Source organism: Pholcus phalangioides, unplaced genomic scaffold (assembly GCF_987345545.1).
Source record: "Pholcus phalangioides strain wild (caught in Gottingen) unplaced genomic scaffold, Ppha-v1.0 ptg000007l_1, whole genome shotgun sequence".
NCBI lineage: Eukaryota > Metazoa > Arthropoda > Arachnida > Araneae > Pholcidae > Pholcus > Pholcus phalangioides.
This window is the reverse complement of record NW_028301600.1, coordinates 16435013-16462170: the sequence shown is the minus strand read 5'-3', so window position 1 is coordinate 16462170 and position 27158 is coordinate 16435013. Positions and strand designations below refer to the sequence as shown.

At 38.2% G+C, this 27158-nt stretch overlaps 1 protein-coding gene across 2 annotated transcripts; it reads left to right on the top strand.

Moving 5' to 3' along the window:
• The first annotated feature begins 9170 nt into the window (after positions 1-9170).
• Positions 9171-26227, top strand: LOC149084985 (uncharacterized). 2 transcript variants are annotated; one of them, XM_089233875.1, is made up of 4 exons: positions 9171-9288; positions 15113-15480; positions 24553-24734; positions 25510-26213. In XM_089233875.1, the coding sequence occupies exons 1-4, from the start codon at positions 9269-9271 to the stop codon at positions 25756-25758; spliced, it is 819 nt and encodes a 272-aa protein (XP_089090001.1). In that variant the 5' UTR covers positions 9171-9268; the 3' UTR covers positions 25759-26213. The 2 variants fall into 2 exon arrangements, with proteins under 2 accessions (XP_089090001.1, XP_089090000.1); XM_089233874.1 differs by lacking the exon at positions 9171-9288 and having other exon boundaries at positions 14753-15480; positions 25510-26227.
• The last annotated feature ends 931 nt before the right edge of the window (positions 26228-27158 follow it).

Below are 27158 nucleotides of genomic sequence, written 5' to 3'. Positions count from 1 at the left end.
TTTTTTTATATATTTACCCACTCGCGCTTTCCCCTAAAAGCGATTTCGATGTGTGCAAATCTGCAAAAAAGAAAAAAAAAACACCGTCATAACAAATCTGACACGCAAAATGATACCCCTGTAAACATGCCGCCTTGTTGCCTCATGACTTGCGCCGTCCCTGGTTTTTGCACCTGCTGAAAATCTGAAGAAAACCTATTTCATTAAAAAAGATATGGCATTTTGAAGGGGGATTTAGTGATTTCCAATCGCCGCTTAAAGGGTTAAGAATATAATTTTTTTTTCTTTCTTCAAACTTTCGATATAACGGCAGTCCGTGAGAAAAAAAAACGATGGGAATCATTGCAACGAACGTCTGAATTTCGATGTGGTATGATTCGATAATACTTTCTCTGTGGCTTTCATTCATTCCATGAATTCAATTTATGTTTGAAATCGTTGACAATTGATCACTGTAGATCAGAATTTATTGAACGATATAAATGGAAATTGGTATGCGTTTGATAGGAGGAATAATCGGTGCCATAATGCCTCAAAGCCGCTAATTCGAATGCATGCGTTGTGTGTGATGCTTCGTGATGGAGTTCATAGTGTGCAGTAATTACACAACAAGCAGAGCGATGCGAATTTAATTAGATGGTGGATGCGACACATTTCTCTGCCTGCTATAACTATTCACTAGTAAATAGCACAGGAGATGATACTCGGAGAATGCGTTGATGAATCTGATAGGAGGAGATTTCCGGGGATAACTCCTCCGTTTATATCACGTCAAACAATCCCCTATCGCGACATGAGCTCAACAAGATAGTCGATATTATTGACGGTGAATGGCTTATACGAATGCGGTAGAATTCCATCGATAGGAAACTTATATGGGGTGGGGGGCGACTGTCTTTTATACCACTGTAAGTGGAACGCGTGAAAGCGAATTCCACAGTGGGAAGTTCATAGATTGGTGGTGTTTGAAATCTGCATTACAAGGAATGCCGTCAAAACTATTCGTCTCGAAATCATTCGAAGTCTACTGAAGTCATTAGGCATTTAAATAATGGCTTGTTGCCGAATAATTTCGTGGAAGTCGTTTAGATCTAATTGCATTTCTGTAAACAGCTTTCGGCAAATTGAAGTAATGACGCTAGCCATCATTTCCAATGTCCAGTGTTTCACGCTGATTCCCATCAACCAATCAGCTGACATTCCATTTATTAGATAATCGTGTAAGTCCTTCGGAGAACTGTAATTGTAATGACAATAATAATAACAACCTATTCTTTCAAACAATTCGTCAAAAATTAAACTGAATTTTTTTTGTCGTCATATTTCATACATCTACAAGATTAACATTGTGTGGCGCGCGCGTGATGCGCATGCGTCAAATGTTCTTTAAAATACAGTCGGACCCCGGTATTCGCGGTTTCCGTATTCGCAGTTTTTCCTTTACTGAAAAACGGTTTTTTGACAATACTGAGCAATCGTCATTCATGTGTTTTGTTAACAAAATTTGAGTTGTGCTTGTTTAGGATGGCTTATTCTTCTAGTGCCATTGATAATGCTTTGAAAAGGTAAATAAAAGTGAAAACTTGACAAGAAAAATTGGATATATTGACTATGCTTGGCGAAGTCAAAACCTGCTGTGGTCCGCCATTACAGAATAAACGAATCTACGGTGAGATATATCAGGAAAAAGGAATCTGAAATTCGTTCAGCAGTAGCCGTAGCTGCACCCGTGTCAGTCAAAAATTTGCAGCGCCTATGGGATGCATGTGTTTCACGTACAGAAAATGGTTTTTTTTTGGGGGTACAAGACTGACACAAAAATGTATTCCAATTGATTGTAATATTATAACAGAAAAGGGGAAAATTTTTATTCTTTCATAAGGAAAGGGCTGGTTAAACGTCTATTTCATCAGAATTTTATGCAAGTAAAGGTTGTTTCATAGGTTTCAGAAACTTTTCGGATTGCGCAATGTAAAAAGCACTGGCGATCAAGCCTCTGCCGATCAGGAGGCAACTAAAAAATTTCCAAGGACTTTGTAGAAAATTATTGAAGAGTAGGGTTACGCACATCAGCAGGTGTTTAACGCTGACGAAACTACACTATTTTGGAAGAAAATGCCGCAAAGAAGTTAAGCAAGAGAAAAAAGCGAAATCCTGGTTTTAAGGCAAGTAGAGATAGACTTGCTATGTTGTTTTGCGCAAGTGCATATGGGTATATGATAAAGCCCACCATCATTTTCAAATCTGCGAATCCGTGAGTATTGAAGGGAAGAATAAGCAAAGCTCCGAGTATTTTGGACGAACAATAAAAAGGCTTGGACTATGAAAACACTTTTCCTGCATTGGTTTAAACGGTGTTTCGTTCCGGAAGTCAGGAGATACCTTGAGAGTGAATACATGCTATTCAAAGTTCTATTGATACTGGATTGACCGAGGAGGAATTAATGCAGCTGACTGAAACTGAAACGGTACCAGATCAAAAGATCAAGATAAAGAAGTGGAAGACACACACACGTTCACCATGAGAAACAGCGGAAGGGCTTCGCAAGTTCAAATCGGCAACAGATTATTTTCATAACATGGATCCCTCTATTTTACGTTCTTCACATGTAGAAAAATTAGTAGAGGAAGCTTTGTGTCAACATACTCCAACGTACTTGATGATATGAAGAAGAAAACACGGCAAACAGAACAATCACAATGTTCTTTCAGAAAACATCACCAACAATCGCTGCACCTTCTCTCTTTTACATTCTCTTCTAGCTCTGCGTCACAATGCTCTTTCTCATGATGTTCAGTAAACGAGATATACAAAAAAACCTATGGTTTCGGTTATTCGCGGTCACCCCCGGAACGTAACCCCCGCGAATACGGGGGGGAGTCGATTGTAGTTGATTTTGTTATGTTTCATCAAGTTCTGTTACTTTGTTCTATCAATAGTTTGTTCCAGCTTTTAATATTAAATTAAAAGTTGATTTAAGTTACTTGCCTCGCCTAGTTTAATCGTGTGTGCTTAGTCTAAACCTCGAGTTTAGACTATGCTGATCCGGCTAAAAACGGTGACACATTTATGTGGAACCGTCCACAATTGCATTCCCATCATAGCATTATCAAAATATTAGTTTTAACTTAGGCTGGTCCGATTAATCGCTGTTAAAAATGTTACTTGAGCGTCGTTCAACATTTTTAACAGCGGATGTTAGTTCAAATTGACTCGATCCATCGGATTGAAATTCGATTAAAATTTTCATTTAAACTATGTAAATTACCGTATTTTAACGCGTATAAAGAAACCCCCTGATTTTTTTTTTTGGGGCCCAATTTTTCCTTATACGGGTTAAAATATGGTTAACTACATCGTCGGCGTTCAAGCAAAAGTTCAAAATACTTTTGATAGAATACTGCAGTTGTGATTAGAAATTTAAATTAATTATTTCATGATAAGAACAGTTATGAGCCACGAAACAGTCATCTGATCTTCAGTAAACCGGCTGTAGGAGTTACAAATCTTCAAAATAATTTTTACTAACTGGACTTGGTGACTTTTGCTTGAACGCCGACGATATTTATTTGACGAAACCAATTAGATGTCTTAAATTATGTTGCTATACATAAAATTTTAGGTAAATGACCATATTTTGAAATATTTGAATCAATATTTTTTCGACAATGGGAAACACAAGTCGATTCAACGAAAACTGGTGATGATTTCAGTTACGAATTGAGTTTGATGGGAGTTTTGGAAGACAAAGACCAAAATTTATTGTCTCCATCGTGAACAAAGTTTACTTCCCCCAGTGCCATTTAAGAGAGCACTTAAACACACTCGGATATTTCCTACAGTTGCCTAAGGAAACAAGCATAAGTATGATGATCGAAAGTACTTTCAAAATTAGTCATCAACTGAAAATAACCGATTTTCTTAAAAAGCGACAAAATCGAAGTAAATAAATTCCAGGATTTCACAAATATGTTCAGCATATTAAATTGCTTCAAGCTGGTACCCTTAATTTATTAATATATTTCTATATTTGTGTTTCCATCTAGCGTATAGGTACGTAAAATGAATAAAATAAATTTTTATAGCATTTTTTCTTTTTTTGAAAAAATGTTCCCTCCACGGAACCACCGTATGGCGAATCACATCCACCGGGCCGGAGTAAGTATTTCATATTTTTATAGCATCAATTAATATTATGTAATTACCAATACTGTACATTTGTTGTAAATGGGATGGCATTTGAAAATACTCGATTAAAATTCGATTTAATCGATTCAAAAAAAATTGGTTAACCTGATAAATTCCAATTGATTCCCCCAGCCCTAGTTTTTACACAAAAATCTCTGAGATTTGACCCAAACTCTTTTTTTTTTTATTTTCAGGTCCTTAGAAAAGAAACGGAATAGCATGGAAAATATATGCATCGTTCCATGAATTAGGAAGCTATTAACATCCCTGCCCGTAAGGTACGTAGTGAGCATTCTTTGTATTTTTACTTTAAGAAAAACGTCTAAAAAGTCTGTTTGCTATTCATCGCATATAAGCCGTTTTTTCAGTAACTAAATATAGTCCTTCAACCCATTGGTGTCTCAAAAAACTAGAAAGGAGTAAGTAAATGTTAACTTTGAATGAAAAGAGTTGAAGGGTTAAGAGTAAATTGTATAGAAGTTGTGCTCGCACATTATCTGAAATTGCACCATGAACCATTTTTTTGCACCTGCGTTGAATAAGCAAAGTGTTGAGGGAGAAAAAAGGGTGACATCAAGTGAAGTTTTTTTCGTATGTGAGATTTATCGCCTTACGCTCTTCCTTCTGTAAGACTAACGCAAAAAAAGTTGTCGAAGGGTTCGTAATCACAGTTTGTGAAAGGAAAAAGTATATACTTAAGGTAATAAAACATATAATTAGTTGTATACAAATACGAAGACTTACGCGTAGCAATGCCCTGTCAGGTCGAAAATAACGATAAAAATAGAACGAGAGCTGCATTGTGAGTTTAGTCAGTCCTGTGTGTGTGTGAAATGCACATTCAGTGAATTTTTCTTTACACATTTACATGATATCTAATCAGTAAAGTCCAGAAGTTTAGACACTAAAAATGGTCAAAATAGTTAGGCGAAAAGGCACTTAAAAAATTCCTAAAATAGACCCTAAAAAATTCATTTATAATTAGTGGAAGTAAAGTAAAATACATAACTAAAAGCTAAGATATTAAGAGTCCAAAAATGTTCTAAAAAATTGCTTGCACTTACTCCATCATTCTTGTTTCAATTAAAGTTTATAGTAACTGCATTATTATCCAAATTAAATGCATTTCATGCCAAAAATGAAATGTTGCTGGTTTCTCAAGATTAAGTCAATTCCAGGGCCACCATTACCATCGCGCAGCCCGTAGAGAAAATTATCTTGGGACTCCTTCTCGAGTTACCAATATTTACATTTATTTGGTGCATTATTTGGAATATTAATCATCAATTTTATAATTGAAACAGAGCTATTTTGTTTTATTGCTGTAAAAATTCTTTAATTTTTATATTAACACATATGCGGGACTTCTTCAAGCGCGGGGCTTTATTTTTCCGCATCTGTCGCACACCCCTGAGGGCGGCTCTGATCAATTTAATCGAATAGCAAATGTAAAATAACTAGCCATGGTTGTTTATGGCGTAAATTCTACACTGTAAAAGAAACACAATCAAAACATGGGCCCAGAGGTGCTGCATTCGTCTGAAACAAAAATATTCATGTCTAACACCATCCGGCTAAAGCTAAGTTTTTGCATGGCAACACAAATTTTTCTATATTTTAGGCAATTACGCCTTTCTAAGTGTTTGAATGGAGCTGTAAAAGCTGGGGGGGGGGGGGTTCTGTTAATAGTTAATACTGTACTAACAGTTCGAGATTCTAAACAGAGCAAGTCTTCTTTTGAAGTTCTCAATGCTCAAAATATCCAAGTTCTCAGAATATGACCTACAAAATTTACGAAGAAACTTCAAAACAATGCATTTTGCCTGAAATTCCGGGCTCTACTAAAGAGCTATTTTTACATTTAGCAATTAACACACGTGAATCCAATTTTGAAATGTAAAAACTTCATTTCAGTACGATATATTTTGTGGGGTTCCGACACATTTTTTTTCTCATTATTCGTACTTTTGGGCCAAAAATATCCCATCGATGAACATGTGTAAAAGCAAATTTTGGGAATTACGATGCAATGAAAAAAAAATCCTCTGTTTTTTCAAGTGTTTTAGATTTCTAGCTGTTTTTACAAAAAAGTAATCAACCTGCTGTCGCTCAAAGAAAATACATGAGTAAAATTAAAAGGTGTTAATTTTTTACTCACAGGGGGCATAAATAACACATTTTTCAGCTGGTTTTTCAGTTCCCTTTCCCTATATTGCACCCATATAACCATAATGGTCATTAGCGATTTTCTTGTACGACTATAGTGACCAGTTTTCGTACCACCTGCTACATTAATAATGTAATAATAGCACCTTGAAGAACACAAATGGAAGTGTGTGTTCTTCCATTTGTGTTCATAATCACCAGTGGCGTCTCAAGGGGTGAACCAACTGAGCCGGTCAAAAATTATTGAAGATGTTCGTTCGTTTCAAGTTTTTCCATCAATTTTTTTCGTTCATTCAATGTACCATTTTATTTATTTATAGGTAATTTAATTTATTTACAGGTGACGCTAAAATATTTTCTGTAGAAATTAACCCTCTATGGTTCACCCCCTATAAAAACGTATCGAATTTTTTTTTTACGAAAATGGGTGCAAATTGGTGCTATTAGCATGTATTTAATTGAAATAATACAAAGCAATTTATTTTATTAGAGTGGGTTTTCTAATTAGCTGAAGTAGTTAATTAAAGGTTAAATATTTGTCTTGATTTTATTGTTATCTATGAACAGATCAAACCTTGCTCACCAAAGTTGAATATAGTTTTCCCTTTAATTTTATTTCCAATCCTCTCAATTTCGTGCGATTTTAAAAATCTCTGAACAAGTAAAATTTCAGCAGTTCTCAAAAATTTACACCAAAGAATCAACTCTTTCTAGATAAAAAAAGTATTGTACTTATTTATGTAGCCGTATTTGTGTATCAGAATGACACTCAAAGATGTATTTTCTAAAATACCAAAAGTTTAGAAAATAAATTGGTATAATGCAAGGGGGTGCTCAACCTTTTGGAGAGTGCGGGCCACTTGATTGGAGTGGAAACGTGTTGCGGGCCGCTTAAGTTACCTGAAAATGTGCCGGAGGCCACTTGAGTTATCTGGAAATGTGCCGCGAGTCACTAAGATGATTTTAGAAATGCGCTTCGAGTCATTCAAATGATCTGGAAATGTGCCAAGTGCGCCTCTTAAGTAATCTATAAAAATGTCGCTGTGGCCCCGCTTAAGTAAACTATAACTGAGTCGCGAGCCACTCAAGTGGATCCGAATGCGTGTCTTGGGTCACCCAAGTGATCTGGAAGCGTGTCCGGAAAATTCACCGACCAGCAATTCATCGACGGAAAATTCACCGCTAGGAAAATTTACCGACCAACAATTCACAGACAACAGTTCCACAAGAAGTTACCGAGTCCGTGAGCGAGCAAAATAATGAGTGAGCTACTGAGTCCGTGAGTGGGTGGGCGAGTGAGCGAGAGAGCTACTGAGTCCATGAGCGGATGAGTGGGCGGACGAGTGAGTCAGCGATCGAGTGGGTGGGCGAGCGAGCTACCGAGTCCGTGAGTGAGCGAAATGGTGAGGGAATGAATAAGCGAGGAACCCTTTAATTATAAATATTAAAGTGATGAAAACTATGTCGAAAATTATAAATGAATTACTGTATGTTTTGAATGAAAGTTTTTAAAAATTTTAGTTTCACCGCATACGCCGCACTTCGCAATTTCTGTCGAGATTTGTATTTTCCAACGGCCTTCGCTTGAAGAAATGCAAATCTCGACAGAAATTGCGAAGTGCGGCGTATGCGGTGAAACTAAAATTTCTAATCCGACCCTGTCGAGATTTTAATCCTGTTAAGGTTTTGACCTGTCGGTAATATGACCCAGACCCACGTGCTGGAAAAAAAATTAATAGAATAAAGGGAATATAAAGATAAGTTTAATTTTCTCAATCAGCAAAACTGGTAGAAGATAGCCTCAGCTTCTTATTGTTTAAAGTCATGCTCGAGTTCCAAAACTGTGTGAAGTTATCTCGTTTTAAACATCCAATTCTTGCACATAAAACCTCTTGGATGAACATTTTCGGAAACTGGCTCATGAAACTAGAGCTTCAAAAAAGGAAATAAAAAAATAGCACTCCTTTTCGGGAAATGTTAGAGGAGATATAATTTTCGACATAATTTTAATCACTTGAATATTTATAAAGTAAAGGGTTCCTCACTCTTTCATTCCCTCACCAATTCGCTCACTCACGGACTCGGTAGCTCACTCGTCCACCCACTCACCCATTCCCTGACTCACTATTTTTCCCTCGCTCACCCACTCGCCCGCTCGCTACCTCACTGACCCTCTCACGGACTCAGTAGCTCGCTCGCCCACTTACTAGCCCACTCACTCACTCGCTCACGGACTCAGTAGCTCGCTCCCCCGCTCATTCGCCCACAAACCCACTCGGTCACTTACTCGGCCACCCACTCGCTCATTTACCCACTCACGAACTCAATAGCTCACTTGCCCACTCCCTCGCTCGTCCACTCACTCACGGACTCAGTAGCTCACTCAATAGCTCACTTGCCCACTCCCTCGCTCGTCCACTCACTCACGGACTCAGTAGCTCACTCAATAGCTCACTTGCCCACTCCCTCGCTCGTCCACTCACTCACGGACTCAGTAGCTCACTCAATAGCTCACTTGCCCACTCCCTCGCTCGTCCACTCACTCACGGACTCAGTAGCTCACTCAATCGCTCCCTCACTCTCCCGCACACGAACTCAGTAGCTCGTTCGTTCACTCACCCACTCACTCATTCATTCGCTTGCCCAACCACTCGCCCAACCACTCACAGACTCAGTAGTTCGCTCACCCACTCATTCGCCCATAAACTCGCCTGTTCACTCACTCTTTCACCCAGTCACTCGCTCACTCAATCTCTCGCTCACTTCCCCACGGACTCAGTAGCTCACTCACTATTTCACTCTTCACTCACGGACTCGGTTGCTTCGTGTCGAACTGTTGTCGGTGAATTTTCCGTCGATGAATTGCTGAGCGGTGAATTTTCCTGGCCGTGAATTGCTGATCGGTGAATTTTCATGGCTGTGAGTTGTTGGCGGTGAGTTTTCCGTTTTCCGTAAACCCTCTTAAAGTGTTCCTCGGGCCACTCAAGTGATCTGAAAATGTGCTTGGATTGCATAACTCATTCGGATGTGTGTGTGCCGTTGGCAGCTTAGATGATCTAGAAATGTACCGCGAGCCACTGAAGTAATCTGAAAATGTGCCACGGGCCACTAAAGAGTGATTTGATCATCTTTCGTGGGCCACTTGAGTGGTTTTGTTATTTGTCGCGGGCCACATCAGATGGAGACGCCGAGGACCATATCTGGCCCGCGGATCATGGGTTGAGCGCACGTACGGAATAATAGGTTTCTTGACCATGTATATATTCGCCATGTAGGCTACTGTATATTGAAATATACACGGGACCATAGAGGGTTAAAATGCGGCGAGCGACCCAAAAATATGTATTTGAGCAATATAAAACGCCTCTAGAGAAGCTCCAGAATATATGTTTAAATCTTTTTAGTATCGAAATAAAGTAAAATAAAAGATACTAGAAAAATTACACACAGTAACTCGTATTTAAAATTAAAAAAATCAGACCTTAAACCTATTCATTTTCAACAACGATATTATTTTAAGTGAGAGTATCTGTACTTTGTTATACGGTGTTGATGGAAAGAGAGCTGGTAAGGGCAATAAAATACGGTACAAAAACAAAAAAACAAATTAAGTCGTGAAAATTTATATGGCAGGATATAAGGTAAGTTAGAGTAGTAAACTTGATACCTTTCTCAAAACATGATACCCTTGTCCTGCAATTCTCTTCCTATCATTCACATCCTGTTTTAAGATCCATGCGAGAGGCAAAAAAGGACTACATGTAATAAGTATTCTATTAAACCTATCGCATGTCGCATGATGATGAGAAATGAGAGATTTATACCTATTTGGGGGCAAAAAAACATGAATGGCAAGGGGGGGGGGAATTATATCCGGACTTGATTATTGATGTAGAGGAGGAAAAAATTCAATAAAATTCAATGAATGAATTCAGAATTTGCCGATATTTTACTAAAAATTTACTGAAAAAAAATATTCAACACATTTATTGCATTCTAAAATACCATTTGTAAATACGAATGACCTATATGGAATTTTATTAGTTGAATCGGTTTTTATTTCGTGTTTTTTGATTGGTTATTTGGTCAAGAAATAAATTTTCTGCCGCTGATCGTTTTAATGATATCAACGGCCCGGACAATATTTTACTGCCCCAAATATTTTTCGAAGTCTTCAGCTTCTATAAAGTAATATATTCTCTAGAGATGTGTTTCTCAAAGTGTGCGTCGCCAACTTTTGTCAGAGGCGTAGAGGCGAGATGGAGATATTGATTTGTGTGCCTATTTTTCTATGCTTTGAAGCGATTCTTTAATAAGTGAAAATGTCTTCTAAACCAGTGTTTTCCCAAAGTGGGCAATATCGCCCCGTAGTGGGGGATGGAAGCTACGGATTTAACAAAGGATCCTATGGGTTCACTTGATTGGGCGGGGGGGGGGGGATGACAGAAAAAGGTTTCTGAAGACGAGGCATTGGAATGAAAAGTTTGGGGAACTATGTTCTAAACTGCGCTGGAGAGCCACAGATGACCCATGGGCAAGGGAGTTACGGGTGATGAAAATTTGAGAACCATTATTGTAGAGGTAAAAAACACCGAATCGTATTGCCAATATCAAAATAAAATAAAATAGAAATGAATGAGTTATTTTTTATCAGGTTTTACCGAGTTGGAATATACGGAGTAAGGCCCCTAGAGAGGATGGGCTGGGATCTTTGACGGGCCCTTCTATAGTGGATTTGTAACATGAAAAAAAATGATGTAATTATCCCGGGCCCCAGGGCTGGAGCCCTGTCATCCCCATCCTTGTAAGGGCCATGGCAGGGCCGTTGCTATAATTTTTTGTGAGAGGTAAACATGATTTCATCACCTCCACCGATGCAAAATTCATTGATTTTATATACAGTGGATCCCGCTTATAACGTTTTTAAAAAAATCGTCATGAAAAAACATTGTAAGCGAGAAAACGCTTTAAACGGGAAATCTTAATGAGAATTTGTTAGAGTTTGAACCATGAAAATAAGTCGAGAAAACGTTGTAAGCGGGAACGTTATAAGTGGCATCGACTGTAACGGTATTTTTGTTGTTTCTTAAAACTTTCCGTCCCCTAAAGTTTTCTGCCCTTTGCCCTCCTCTATTTCTGGTCCTGCCTGGGGCCCGAAAAATGTTTATTGGTTTTTTCACCTTACCTTCCGTAAAAAAATGTTTTTCATTGGTGAAACAACTGAATGGAATCACTCATAACAAAATAAAATATTGAAGAGAAATGGGAAAATATTTAATTTCTCTGATCATGCTTGGTCAATACGAGGCTCGGAGCCCAAACATAGTTGAGGGGCCCCCTTACAGCTTCTGTGCTAAAGCGTTGTGTTTAGCGGTAAGACCCTAAATCAAATTGCCAATATATACAGGGTGATTATAATTAAAGTTCCCGTGTGTACTCTCAGTACTGAACACAAATCCGAATATACAGCTAAATTTTCAGAATATCTTATTGAGACCATGGGAGAGAAATTTATGCAATAAAAAAATAGTTAAATTTTTGTTTTTGACCACCAGGTGAATAAGTGGTGCTTTTTTATTGAATTTCTCCTTTTTTCCATGGTTCATATAGCGTAGGCCCTATATACCAAGTTTCGATGGAATACCTCCATCAGAACGGGCGCTGCATAGGTCTGAGCAGTGTGTCAGTATACTGAGACCTACGTAGCGCCCCTTCTGGTGGACGTATTCTTTTGAAACTTAGTATATACGCTATATAGACCATGGAAAAAAGGAAAATGCAATAAAAATCGCCACTTATTCACCTGGTGGTCAAAAATTGAATTTTGTTTTTTTGCATATAAATCTCTCTCCCATGATCTCATTAATATATCCTGAAGATTTGGCGGTGTTCGGATGAGTATTTTTTGAGGAAAAACTACTCAAAACAGAGTACGGGAACTTGAATTATAATCACCCTGTATATGACAGAGATGTAATAAAAAGATTAAATATAGAAATTGTAAAAAAAATATCTCCCTAGGGTCAAAGCCGTCTTAACGAGTACGAATGCCTGTAACTCCCAAGCATTTTTTGGGGCCCCTTTCAGCTCACAATCATTAATCAGGTTCTATAAAAATTTTAAATCGGCGGTAAAACACTGAATCGGTTTGGAAGTGGAAAAAGACGTAATAAATTTAAAAGATTGTAATAAGATATGCGTAAGTTGTGAAATGAATATTGAAGAAAGAAATATTTTTTGTATCTCGTATTTCATTTTCGGCGCTCTTTCCATCAACATAGTAACAAAGTATAGACATTACGACTTAAAATAATATCGTTGTTGAAATTAAGTTGATTGAATCTGATAGTTGATCTCTCAGCTGAAGATCTGATTTCAATTTTGAATACGAGTTATTTTAAGTTTTCTAGTGTATTATTTATTCTGTTTTATTTCGAGCTTAAAAGGATTTACAAATTCTGAAGCTATCTCTACGGCCGTTTTAATGATTTCTGGGGTCAGTGCCGTAACTGAACTGGGGCACTGCCTTGGTCCCCGAGCAGAATGGGGTCCCCACAAGAGTTGAGGTACTTTGATCAAAAACTTTTTGGGGACACACTCTCACCATATTTTGATTTCTACGAAAAAGATTTCAGCTGTAAAAACACTCTGAATCGAATCACCGATTGTTAAACAAAATGAAACATTGAATGAATGAAAAAAATGCGTAGGCATGTGTGTGAAAACACTTGGAGTGAATCATAGGCGTACGCAGGATTTTCTGGGGGGGGGGGAGTTCAATTTTTTTTCCTACTTTGGGGGTTTTATGTTTTGTCCTGCAAAAAAAAAAGTTTTGTAGAATAGTATCCAGGACTATCAGTCTGGTGTTCCAGGGCCGTAACTAGGGGGACGGGGGCGGAACTGCCCAGGACGGAAAAATTTAGGGGGGGGTAGCAATTTTAGGTGGGAACAAAGAACACCGTTATAAAATTATCGAATTTTAAAGTTGTGGGGAGGCAAAATGCTAGTTACGGCCCTGTGGTGTTCTAATAGACCAACTTTCATTTTGGAATACTAAATTCCTCAACAAATTTATTCCAAGGTTTTTCCCTAGAGTAATATTGACTGATAAAATTCAGAAAAAATTTTACTAAATTGTTCTTACTGATTTTTATAAAGTGGAAACTAGTCAGTAAGAATTCTGGTCAAGATTTGACTTTCCTGTAGATATAGCCCACCGCAGCGGTTCTCAACCTTTTTTGATCCACTTGGCCCTTTCTGGTATATAATTTCGAGGCGGAGCCCAGTAGGCCTATTTTTTATTTATCAAAGTTACTGCCTTTTTTTATTATTAAAAAATGTTTACAATTTTTTTTTTCAAATTTCCTGTTTTTTTTTTATTTTTTCCTCAAGCGGCCGCGGAGTCCCTGGGAGTTCACACGGAGCATTGAGAACAGCTGACCTACCATATACCAGTTGTTCGGACAATTCGAAAGAATGTCCAAACTGAATGAAAATTACGATCATAGTTTTGGATAGTGGAATGCTGATTTCATTTTTTACTAATCGGTGCCTTGGCGGGCCACTTAAATGACCTTGGAGGGCCATGGGTTGAAGACCCTAACAATAAGGTTTTTCAAGTAGCCCTTAGTAATTTACCAAAAAAAAAAAAATCTAGGCCATGATAAGGGCTTAATGACCTGGTGTAAACCGCAAGTTTTTAATGTCAATTGTTGGGTTTGTTGTTAGTTTTTAAAAAATGTATCCAGGTCTTCTCGTTCACACTGTATATCAGGACCGTCAAATGACCGGGACCCCCATACATTTTTAGAAACCCATTTCAGCTTCCGTAAAAAAATAAGTCTAAGCAGGGAAACACTAAATTGAATTGTTTGAATAATAATCTTTTAATTGAAAATTAATAAAAATCTTCAATGATCTCAAAGAAGCCCACTCTTTTTAAGACTCCACACCCCCTCACATATTTTAATGCAAGTTTTTTTTTCCCCCAAACGGCTATTTATCCCGTCATTATTATCGACATTTAATTGAAACGAAAGGAATCCCCCGGAGAAGATGTTTTCTCCTTTACAAGACGTAAGAATCTCTTGGGTGGCCTAATTACCGTTAATGAGCGAGCCGAGAGGCACAATAAAATGATTAAAAGAGGCAATTGTAGGAGCCGACACTTCTATAGATACAAAACTAGAGGATTTTGCGAAAAGATCCAACAGAGAGATAAAAGCTTCTGTTCATGCCCCTCCCACACAGACGGGAATAGCCAATGAGGGGCGAGCTAGGTGGGGAATAAACGGAATTACAGACACTCCCATTGGACGAGACGAGCGAATGAAGCGCGCGAATCCGCTAACTGTCCCTTTACTGACCATTCTGGGAGAGGGAGGAGAGTGGATCGTTAAGTATAAGCCGAGTGGTGGTGGCGGTGAGGACAAAAAAAATCTCTTCTCAGTAAAATGTCCGTGTTCCACTCTGTGGGTCGTCAAATCTCTAGTTAGTTTCGTCCAAGTAACACACATCTCTGATCATCTTCCTTTGCTGTTTCAGAAATTTTGTGGTGTCAGTTTTTGTTGGTTTTAATTTATTTTTTTTTAAAGACGTATTTTTTATGAATATGTTGCCTTTCCCATATTCGTTATCCTGTGCACAATTTATGGACATATCAACTGAATCGGCGGCATCTAGTCCGTCAGGTACTCCAAGCCCACCTGCTATCAGTTATATCGGTAGATGTTACGATACAGTTTTTGCAAATTCCAGGCCTTTCATTCCTTGTTCGAGAGAGAATTATGAAGATGCGTATAATAAAACAAGCCTGACTAATAGCAGTTCCGAGAGAAATGTTAAATCGAAAGACAAGTTGAATTCGCGGAAAGCATCTTTTACGATCGAAGCTATACTTGGACTCACACATACCAATGATGATGATGGTAAAGATGAAGAGAGGAAAAAATTTGACGACTTTACCACTAGTTTGGGGCCCATGAGATGTTCGGACACTCGCCGTCAAGAGCGGATGACATCCGTGGCGGCCAGTCCCTACAGTATCCCATCGGCGACACCACGGTCTGCGTTGACTGCCGTTTCGTCACTTTACCCTCTGTCAGCCACAGAATGCACAGAGAAAGGTAAGAATTTCTTTTAACCCTTTCAATACCACATTATTAATTGAATACAGTGGATCCCGCTTATAATGTTCCCACTTGAGAACTTTTTTTTGCTTAGTACGATTCATTTTCGTGGATCCAACTCTTACTAATACTCATCAAGATTTCCTGTTTAAAGCGTTTTCTCGCTTACAATGTTTTTTATGACGGTTTTTGAAAAACGTTATTAGCGGGATCAACTGTAAATTATCATGTAAATTTTTGGAGTTCTAATAAAATCCTAAAAACAAAAAAAATTTCAAAAAGCCATTTAGCACCCAACGAAATCTGAAAGTTTCATCAGCACTATACGCTTGCAATAAAGATAAAAAATACCAATATTGAAAGATGTTGAATAATACGTAATAATAAATATTTTTATTTATTTTACCACAAAAAAGCCCTAATTTGTTTTATACATTTGTTAGGGAATGTTTGTAAAAATCAGTGTTCTACTGCATAACGCTTATGTGTAATGCAGTAAACACTTTTACAGGGGTCAAACATCTTACTGAATTTTGTTAATTAACATATAAGAAAAACTACTTTTTCCACACTTGTGCTGTCATCTGGTTTATCGTAAAATAGTTATACAGCCTTTATACCACAGTAGACTCGACTATCCGGTTCGCGTCTATCCAGCCTAGTTAAAAATTGATTATGATTCTCAGTAATTAAAATGATAATAATTTACTTTGCAAAGGCTTTGAAAGTGTAATCAATATTTGTAATCATTTGTCAATGAAATAAGTTAAAATCATTTTTTAAGAATTAAGCCTACGTTTTAAGTTATTTTAGTCATTTCCGCGGCATTTTAGAAATCACGAAATCCCCTGTAAGATGCCTTATATTTCTTAATGGCGTAGGCTTTCTCCCGATTTTAAGCAGGTACAAAGTAAAGGGAATAGGTGAAGATGTTCAATTGAGAATTCACCCATACAAAATATCGGCTTGTCAATACTAAAATAAGAGGCTTTTAAGGACGCGAGATATCTCCTCTGAGAGGATTAAAATTGTATGTATTCATAGTGTACAGAATACATGATTTCATGTTTCCTACAACTAAGTTAGACATTATAAAATTTACTTTAAATTATCTAAAATAATTTTATTCTTGGACTTCTTTTTCTGTAATAAATTTTAAAACGTAGAGTACAGTACTCAACAAACATTTATAAAATACTGGTCTGTATTAAGAGGTCGGATAACATGAATAAAAGTGGATTTTGGGAAAGTGAGCATTTATAGAACTCATATCTATTCGGATTTTTTTGTTATCGGGACTGCCCTTCCACCACATTAGTCCGGATACTTGAGAGTCTACTGTGTCATCTTCGCTGTTTTTATATACGTCAAATATTATTCGGTTAAGTGGTCCTTGACATTCATTTTATTGGCACGAGGGTCCTTGGCTTTTATCTCGTTGTCAAAAAGAGTCCATGAAACACGAAATGTTGAGAACCCTTGCTATAGACCGATTAATTGTTAATTTTACATTAACGTTCTAAACGAATTGTTTACACAAAAACCACGACCCTTAAAGAACTCACGAAAATTTTGATCGATATTTATTAATAATCTTCAAATTTCAATTAAAATTGTAAATCTTTTAAATTTCAAGAAACATTTCTGAATTATTTTGAAGTTAAAATTTTTTCTGGTATTTTTCTGACATATTTAGATGCGCACACATTGACAAGTAAATTATCTCGAAAGAGACTAGTCGAACATTATTCAGTTCATATAATGTAATGATAAAAGAGCTGAATATTTTAAAAACCACAAATACAGGTAAACCTCGCTACAACGATACTCCATATAACGATAAATCCCTCCACAACGACATTTTTCCGAATCTTGTTTGGAAATGTCTACACTCTAATTTTAAAATGCTTCCTCTCGATTAACGATAATTCCTCTACAACGATATATTTTCTTGGCCCACAGAGTATCGTTATATCGAGGTTTCACTGTACCTAGCAGAAATCGAATTCTCTCGGAGCATATGACATATATTGTCTCAATTACCTTTTTTAACAAATATCGCTTACTAATTAATTTCAAACGCTATTTGATAAATTTAAGAACATCAGAGCGTAGGTTTCCAATTGATGTTCCACGGTACTCCGTGTTCGGCAAAAGTTTTTTGTGTGTGTGTGTTTGGGGTTCCGCAGTATTAAAAGTAATACATAATGCTTTTACACACATTAGTATCTTAGATATCTTATTAATAAACGTCGTGTTAATTCGGGTTCCGTGGAACAAGCTCGTAACCATCAAGCATTTCACGCAAACTTGAAACGTTAGAAACCTCTACGTTGAAGAATGTCACTTGAGAGATTATTAGAAATTACAACATTTATGCAACTTTGTGTGCAGTGCATTGAACAGTCACAATTTATCAACAGAATTTAATATGTTACTGCTATGATTACATTCGAGAGAAACACTTGAACTCACAGTACTTATTATAGTAGTTGAGTATGTATCTTCATGGATCTCAATTATTTTTTTTTAAAAATTACATTTTAAAATTTGTAAAAGCGGTGTATCTTTTTTTTTTTCATTTTTAAAATAGATTTTAGCAAGATTTATTTATGCAAATTGTTTTAAAAAAGGGACTTGTGATATGCTTCCGCTTCTTGTGATGCTCATAGATATGGCCCCCCACAAGAGTGGGGCCCGAGAAAATTACCATCAATTTCTTTGGTTTCTTTTCATTTTATAAATTCACTATGAAGGACACGTGAAAAGTGGCTTGGACCCCACCAAAGATCTCAACCTAGGGACCCTGCACCAGGGATTTAGGAGCCACGCTCATAGATCTGCAGATGGATCCCGATCTAACGAACTTCAGTCTAATGGATTCCTCGATTTAACGAAATTTTTCACAACATCCTGTACTTACATTTGTGCTAATCTCATCCCCGATATAACAATTTCCTTCGATTTGAGGAATAAAAATGTCGGATTTAACTGATTCGTTGAATAGGGGATACGACTGCATTTCATCACAAAGAAAAGAGCGCAAAAAAAAAAAACATTCGGAAGTATGTTTTATTTTCCTTTTTTGCCGCTCAATAAAGAGATTTACTCAATATTCAGTAGCTCTCGGTGTTTCGTACGAGCTCTTTGCTATTCATTTGCATATAAAGTGAGCACCGGCCTTTATTTCGATAAAGGGGGAGGCAAAACATTTATAGATGGGAGGGCGGAAGGGAGGTTGGGAACGGGTGAAAGAAGCGAGCGAGAGACGGTGACTTGTATAAATGGTTTGTCGACGTATGGCTTGTCAAAACACTTGACTTCAATAACGGAAGCTTGACAAATTGGCCTCTTGAAGGGGCACTATCCCTAGCTTGGTATTTTTCGCTTTCCACCCCCTCCAACCATGTCAGGCAAGCGAACCCTTATTAACCATGGCCACAACATTTCCCCATTTCCTCAACCCCCCGCCTTCTCCAATTCAAAAAAGGCAGGTTGCCAGTCAGCTCGCCAAGCAACCACAACTGGCGCTAACTCATCCCTCCTTTGTCTTCCGATTTCAGCTATAAACTCGATGCTGTACGTGTTGATAGATCTCTAGTCCATACACATGCTCGACCCATGGCCCGCGGGCAAAATATGATTCGGAATTATCTAATGTGGCCCGTGGCCTGAAATATAATTTTTCTTAATAATGAACTGAGCGATGCGTTTTCCGGATCACTTAAGTGACCAGCGGCACAGTTCCAGAGAATTTAAGCTGCCTGCGTTGCAGTTCTACATCATTTAAATCAGTGTTTCTCAACCACCGTATGGCCCCTAAACGGGCCATGAATGACCGTTCTATTTTTCTCCTTTTATTCCCCCATTAGTTTTTCCAAAGGTTGCGAACCACTGACTTAAGTGATCTGCGCCACATTTGTAAATGACTCATGTGATCCGCGGCACATTTGCAGATGGCTCAAGTGACCCATGACGCGTTTACAGGTGACTCGTGTGACCCGTCGCACATTTCCAGATCACTTGAATGACTTGTCGCACATTTCCAGATCACTTGAATGACTTGTCGCACATTTCCAGATCACTTGAATGACTTGTCGCACATTTCCAGATCACTTGAATGACTTGTCGCACATTTCCAGATCACTTGAATGACTTGTCGCACATTTCCAGATCACTTGAATGACCCGCCATACAGTTCCAGAGTACTCAAGCGACCCGCGGCACTATGCAGATGGCTAAAGTAACCAACGGAACGCTTGCACATGACTCGAGTGACGCGCGGTACATTTGCTATCACTCAAGTAAACCACGGAATGTTTACAGATCACTTAAGGGGCCTGTGGCGTACTTACAAGTCACTCAAATGACCCGCGACACGTTCTCAAGCCAATGAAGTGACTCGCATTCTTCCAAAGGCTCGTAGAGCATCCTTGCGCTACGATGTCTCTTTTCATCAACACTGAGTTCAATTTTTTTTTTAGAAATTTAAATGAGCATGAAATCTGTTACCTTCATCATTGTTAGAACACGGAAATGTAAGTCTTTGGCATCCTGACGTGATGCAAAAGATCGGGGCCGTAGCCAGAAATTTATTTTGGAGGGGCGGACTGACATTCCGGGGGGGGATTAAATTGATAGAACAATAGACCTGGGCATGTTATTCCATATATCAGTCATTTTCTGACATTTCGGACAGGAGCGGACCTCCCTGGTTCCCCCAAGGGTCGCAACTAGATTCTTGATAAGCCGGTGCAAGCGTGAATTTTGCCCTCCCCTGCGTAATGTAGAAGAGATTAAAAGGTGAATTTGACGCCCCCTCTGGTCGAACGGGATCCAGATCCACCTGTTCCCCCCTTCAGTTGTGACCCTGGGTCCCCCCCCCCCCATCCTAGCTACGGCCTTGCACAAGATACTGTGTAGAAATATTGATTATTCTAGAATTCTACGATGCTTTTTTTTTATAGGAAATTGGAACCAGGGCTACTCAAAACAGTGACATCCGAAGTAAAATTGACTCCAGAATTTGGTTCGTGAACCTTTTGAATAGGCAGCAAAAATTGTTAATTTGGTGGATTTAACTTATTTTTCTAGTCAAGGTGTTGCGATTTCCATCGTTGTTTGCACTCAAATTTTTAGGAAATATGTTTCAGAAGTGGACTGTCCTCATGGACAGGACAGTTTTGTCAAAAGTCCCTTTAAATATACTCGTTCTCTTAAGATTGAGATGAGAATGAAGCGATTTGAAAACTTGTAGTGTTGGTAGTCATGATAAATGAGCACCCATTTTTCCTCTATACTGGGGGTTCAAGGAAGCCTTATGGACTAGAAACCCGCCAGTTAATATGTTAGGGAAAAGAAAAGCCTGCTTTAAACTCATCCCAACGTTACTTATTTTGCATCTTTTACAGTCAGTTTATTTTGAAAATTCGATATCTTTTTTTTTTAAAAAAAAAAAGGAGATTCTTCAGAGATATTATAACTCGTATGTTCTATCGCCTCGTTCTCGGAAGACGGGACTGCACTGGGGCCGTGCGGCGGCCGCCGCTCTAGTAGGGCTGCCAAACCCAAGTTGAAAGGACAGAAAAAAAAAAAGACTTTTTCGACCACAAAAACCCGGTTGGGGGGGGGGGGGAGATAAAAATTGGTCCCGATCGGGTAGAGATTTTTTCTCCAGCCACCCCTGTCAGGAAATTATTTTCAACCCCCCCCCCCCCCCGTTTTGGTCCAACTCATAGGATCCTATATTATACCGATAACTGTACAACTCCAGTAGCCCCCCCCCCCCAACCCGGGAGAAAATATCGCCGCCCATTATGGTAAACACTTTCCATACTAAATGGATTCTATAAAAACTTCTTACGAATAATGAAATCATCTAAACCAGAGGTTCCCAAACTTTTTGTTACACACACACACACATACACATTGCCATCTTCTTCAGAAATTTTTTCTAATCATTCCCTCCCCCCCCCCCCCAACTCTAACCAACCCATGCGATTCTATGTTATCCCAGAAGCTTCTAACGCCCCCTCCCCCATCATTCCAACGCCTCCAGTGGGCGATATTGCCCACTTTGGGAAACACTGATAATAAACCAAGAGTGCTCAATCTTTAGGAGAGTGCTGGGCACTTACTTATATCCCGGGAGGGACAGAGACTGGCCCGTGTATGGTCAGTCGGCACATACTTCATTGCTTGGATAACATATCGCGGGCTATTTAAATGGTCTGGAACACCGTCGCAGGTCATTTAAATGATCTGGAATCGTGCCGCGGATCACTCAAGTGCTGTGGTGATGGAGCCGGGAGTGCTGTGGGAGGTCGAGCACCCATGGAAATTCGTGGTAAGAGCCCGAGCACACCCCCATCCCTCCCAGCATTTATTCAAAAAATCAGAATTTCCTACATAAAATTCAATACGAGCACCCACGGTGTTGAAACACTTCCGACGACTGTTCAAGTGATCTGTAAATATGGCGCGGGGTCACTTCAGTGATCTGTCACTGTGCCGCGGGTAATTTGAGTGATGTTGAACTTCTCCACGTGGCCCTCAAGCAATCTGTAAATGTGCCGCGGGCTGCTTTAAGTGCTATGGAACTGCGCTGCAAGTCACTTACTCCTTTAAGCGGCACAGCAAAAATCACTAGCCCATTCAAAATGCCATATATTTTTAAATGAAGTAGGCTTTCTTTCGATTTTCAGCAGGTGCAAACTAAGGTGTACAGCAGTGATTCCCAACGTGGACGTTAACTCCCCCTGGATGGCGATGGCATGTTCCAGGGGGGCGGTAGAAGCTACGGATATAGCATAGGATTCTATGGGTGAGATTACGTTGGGGGGGGGGGGGCGCTGGGAGAAAAAAAAAGGTTGGGAAGCTATGGTGTATGTAGAGAAAAGTGTTCTCCCTTGAAAAATGAACATTGCAAAATATCTGGGCTCTTGTCAATGCTAAAATGAGAGGCTTTCAAGAAGCCGCTTAGTTCATTTTTACAAAATTAGGTTTGAGGTCGTGGGCCGCATCAGATTACTCAGAGGGCCATATTTAGAACGGGTTGAGCATGTGTGGGAACTAAACTTTCTTATAACTACTTTACCGCACACCCAACTCCGGTCATATATCGCCATACGGCCATTTCCAACCAGTGGAATTGGGTGGGAGATGATTGATTGGGGGGGGGGGGGGTTCTTACCCCACCTTGAACTAAGATTATAGTGTTATTTTACAGGAAAAAAGGTAACCCCCCCCCCTCGAGAAAATTCTGCGTACGCCTATGACTAGCACTAATAATTTCGCGTTGTAACTATTTAATATAACAGTACTAATTAATAGCTGAATGAATGATTTAATGACTGCGTCCTCCTTATTAAATACGGTACTAAGAAAAATTCAAGTCTCATTTATCTGCATATTAGATTACGTGCATTGGATTGTTTTTTAAATGGTATTGTTTCAATTTTAAACAAAATTGGTTCCGATACATTGGCGATAAATGACCCTTTACTCCGATGAAATAAAAAAACAACAACCATGTGTTAAAATAGGGTTGCCACTCATCCTGTCTGTTACATGATTGTGTATTGTGTGTGTGTGTGTGTCCTATCATATCTCCTCCATACAATTCATAACAAGCTCCTGCTCCGTTCCATCATGATAGGGAAATGCGTTACGCCTCTACCCTGTCTAATGTATATACGCATGGTATTTCTATAACAATAATCCGTATGGTAAAAATATGGTGGGCGGAAGGGAAACCCGACTTCGAGAATGAAAGGGACAGGGACGATGATGTCCCATTGACGATGATTGTACGAAATGCATGTTCCAGCAATTACGCATCAATGGGGAGCGTACGAAAGTTGTAAATCGTGTTCTTACCCCGCTTTTTACTTCTAAAATCCGTATCGAGCGTTCTTTGTACACCGAGGAATTTAAAAAATTTTATCCCGATTTGTGTCAGTTGAATCATTCCGTCCCGTATGTTACATTTGATATGGCTGCCATAAATGTTGGAAATGAATGAAATTTTCGGTCGAAATAAATTTAGGTGGATCGGAACAGATACTAGAATCTAGTAATTAGATCAAGGATGCTCAAACTTTAGAAAAGAGCGGGGTCACTACATTGGTTTGAAACGTGTCGCGGGCCACTTAAGTTGGCCGGGAATATGTCGCAGGCAGCTCAATTCCTCCAGAACTGTGCCACGGGTCACTAAACTGATCTGTAAATGTGCCGTGGATCATTTAAGTGATCTGGGAATGAGCCGTAGGTTACTTAAATCACATGGGTATAAAACGCGTTTTACCCCCCCCCCCTCATTTATCCTGTTTTTTCCCCCAACCTTTCTCCGTTTATGAAATTAAAATATCTAAGCGAATATTGCACTTAAAAACGTGGAATTTTTTTTTTTTTTTGGTCTCGGGAGAGACAGGGCAATAACTTTCTAATTGGGTTTTTGGGGACAGGGGGGTGTCCGTATAAAAAGTCAATTTTTTTATTTTAATAGTTATGCAACCCCTTGCAATATGAATGAATTATGTGAGGTCAACACGTTGTTTGGATACTTCTTCTAACTGGAAATATGCCTCTAGAATCAACGGTTTGCCAGTAATTTGCGATATTGTACATACTCATTTCACATGTGAAAATCGGATTCCCTGTGACTGAACAACAGCTTCTTTGCAATAATATAGATCGTACAAAGAAGTTGATTTTACATTGTTGTAGCAGTGTTTTGTAAAATAGCGGTCTTTTCCGATTAGACTAGGTATCTCTAACCAGTTGCTAGTGCAGTGCTTCATGCTAATGGCCGATTTAGTATTCGTGAAGTTAGCGTAATGCTAATTTTTACAATCACAGATTAGCATCATGTTGATTCAGTGAGTGTGTTAAGAGTTCACATGCTATGTGATATTTTGTTCTGATCATAAAATGATATGTTGCATCTAATTTAAAAATCTTTTTAAGGGTGTGTGTAAATCATATAGTACTGCATATATATTTTTTCTGATCATACAAAAGATGCTTGTGAATCGAATTTAAAATCTTTTTCTTTCTTTTTTTAATCAGAAAACAAAGCAAAATCCCATCATAGTGCTTCTACTAATCAGTGCAGCAATAGTCCAGTGGGAACAATACAGCAGAATCAGCGAGAGAGGCCCAGTCAAAAATCTAATAAATCGAAACGGGTTCGCACTATTTTCACACCCGAACAGTTGGAAAGGTTGGAGAAAGAATTCGAAAGGCAACAGGTAATTAATTGTGATTCAAATTAGATTAAAATACATTGGACAATTTTTTTGATTCAAGGAGTTTAGCAAGCGAATTTCCTGCACGCGTCAGAGAAGAGCACCAGTTCAAAAATTAATAATGTAAGCAATGTTCTGCTGCTTTTCACCTTGGTGTTAAAAGACAGCCGCTTTTTAATGTTTGGTACACATCAAGTCCGAAACAGACAAATTATTAATTAAATTGAAAAAAGAAATTGATTTTCGATTTGAATTCCCTAAATGATGTTTCGTGTAGTTTTGAAACTAAACCAGGAAAATCCAAACGATATTAGGGAGCCGATGTTACGTATTATTTTGGTCCAGAATTTCGGTGCTTAAAACACACTTTCATCAATAAATTCAGTTGCATTTTCAGAAAAAACCTGCTCAAGAATTTTATACGGCCCCCAACAAATTCATGAACTATTTCAAAGTAATTGTTGAAAGTAATGCCGTATGTAAAACAAAATGGAATTAGTGAACTGCAGTACAAACATCGTATTCATGATTCTTGGATAATTGAATAGTTTGTTACAAAGTTTAATATTTAAAAATGTTAAAAATCCACTAAAAACCATTTCGTGTATATCTTGATTGCCAATCTTCTATATTGTTTTAATACCGTAGCTAAATAACTGATGCAAAATAATTACACATAAATCTATGAACTTTATAGTTTTTTTTGAAGTAAATTCAAAAATGAGAAACCGCAGACATAATTTCAGCATGGACCTCATATTTGTTTCCTTTATTTCAGTACATCGTTGGCCCGGAACGCCTCTATCTGGCCTCTGCATTACATTTGACGGAGCAGCAGGTAAAAGTGTACTTTCAAAATCGCCGCATCAAATATAGAAAACAGCATTTAGAGATGCAGCAAGCTCGTTTAGCTCAATTACGTGAAGCAGAGAATGTCGAAAGTGAGAATGAGACTCAACCACCAACGTTGACTGAAGAAGTGTCTTCACATAACTCTTACGATGATATTCTTGAAGATAGAAACTAGAGACTCATAATAAGAGGACAATAGAAAGAACTGGAAAAAAAAGCCTCTCCAGTAGAATACAGACTCAATACCAAATCACAATATCTACATTTCATTACTTTCCATGACATGAATGAACATTTTCATTTCAATTGCAATTCGGTGCATGAACTAGATGTACTAAAATGCCTGATGAATTTCGTAATTTGCAAAACCTGTTGATGCATAAATTAATTTTCAGTGACATGTTTTCGTAACATTTATGACGTAAATATGGCTTTTTAAAAAATGTTTTTTTTTTTGCTCTGCTGTATGCTGATACGACACGCTATATGTTACACCAGTCCATCATAAAACTACTTGAACGTATATTTCAGTGCAAGAAAAATGTAAATATCTTTTCACTGCGTAACATTCTAGTCTTTTATTATTTTTTGAAGAAATGATTTCTTTTGAATGTGTGTGTGTATAATAAATATTTGTCTAGTTTATGTTATTTTGTCTTTTATTCAAGATAAGTAACTAGTGAATACATGCGTATAATTGAGAAAAATTATGGTGAAATTGTTATAAAAACACGAGATATATAGAGAAAAATTTATCTTTCAAAATCTTATGTGATAACACGGCATGCATAACTGCAAAGTCTACCGGATTTTCCGGGAGACTCACGAATTTTTACTCCATCTCCTAGAATCCCGAAAAATCTTATCTCCCGAATTTCGACAGTGATTGTAGAAAAATCCCTACTTTTAGGAAAAAGTTATCCTCAAATAATTTACTAGGGAAAAAAAGACTGCTTTCGTTTTTAATTCCCCGAAATGACGTCACAAGCGTAATGTCACCATTACGTCAAATAACAAATATTTTATTTTCAGTGGGGGGGGGGGGGGAGAAGCCAAAATTCGCCAGCTAGCCAGCGTCAAGTCGACTTTTTACTGGTGTGATTTGAGTTGAAAGTAGTAATGACAGGTAATTTATAACATACTAGTTGGCGCTGATCGACGATTGCTTATAGTACACAATGTCACGTTTTTGCAAAGGGGGAAATCCCTGTAATTTTACTTTCGTTAATGAAAAAAACCATTATACAGAATTTGGATACACGTAAAAACCTTCCTAATTTGAATTTTCCAAAGTTGGTAGCTATGGCACGGTTATTTAAATTTATTTTACCACACGCCTACAAAAAATAATAGCATTATATTTTCGCATTACACTAGTGTAGTTGTTTTGAAAAGGTCCGCGCGGGACTGGGCCGAGGTGTTGGCCAAGCCCTGCCACCCGGATTCCAATATCGCCCACTTTGAGAAAAATTTTAGTACTATGGCCAAAACACAACGATAATTTCTGTTAACAAACTTGCTAAGAAAATACTAATTACCTCAAACTTCAAAGACTTGAATTTGTTGTCAACGAAG

Excerpts from the sequence above, each read along its gene's own strand:
- LOC149084985 (XM_089233874.1), top strand. The coding sequence starts at position 14,961 with ATGAATATGTTGCCTTTCCCATATTCGTTATCCTGTGCACAATTTATG. Across the intron at positions 15,481-24,552 it reads CACAGAATGCACAGAGAAAG|AAAACAAAGCAAAATCCCAT; the intron begins GTAAGAATTTCT and ends TTTTTTAATCAG. Across the intron at positions 24,735-25,509 it reads AAGAATTCGAAAGGCAACAG|TACATCGTTGGCCCGGAACG; the intron begins GTAATTAATTGT and ends CCTTTATTTCAG.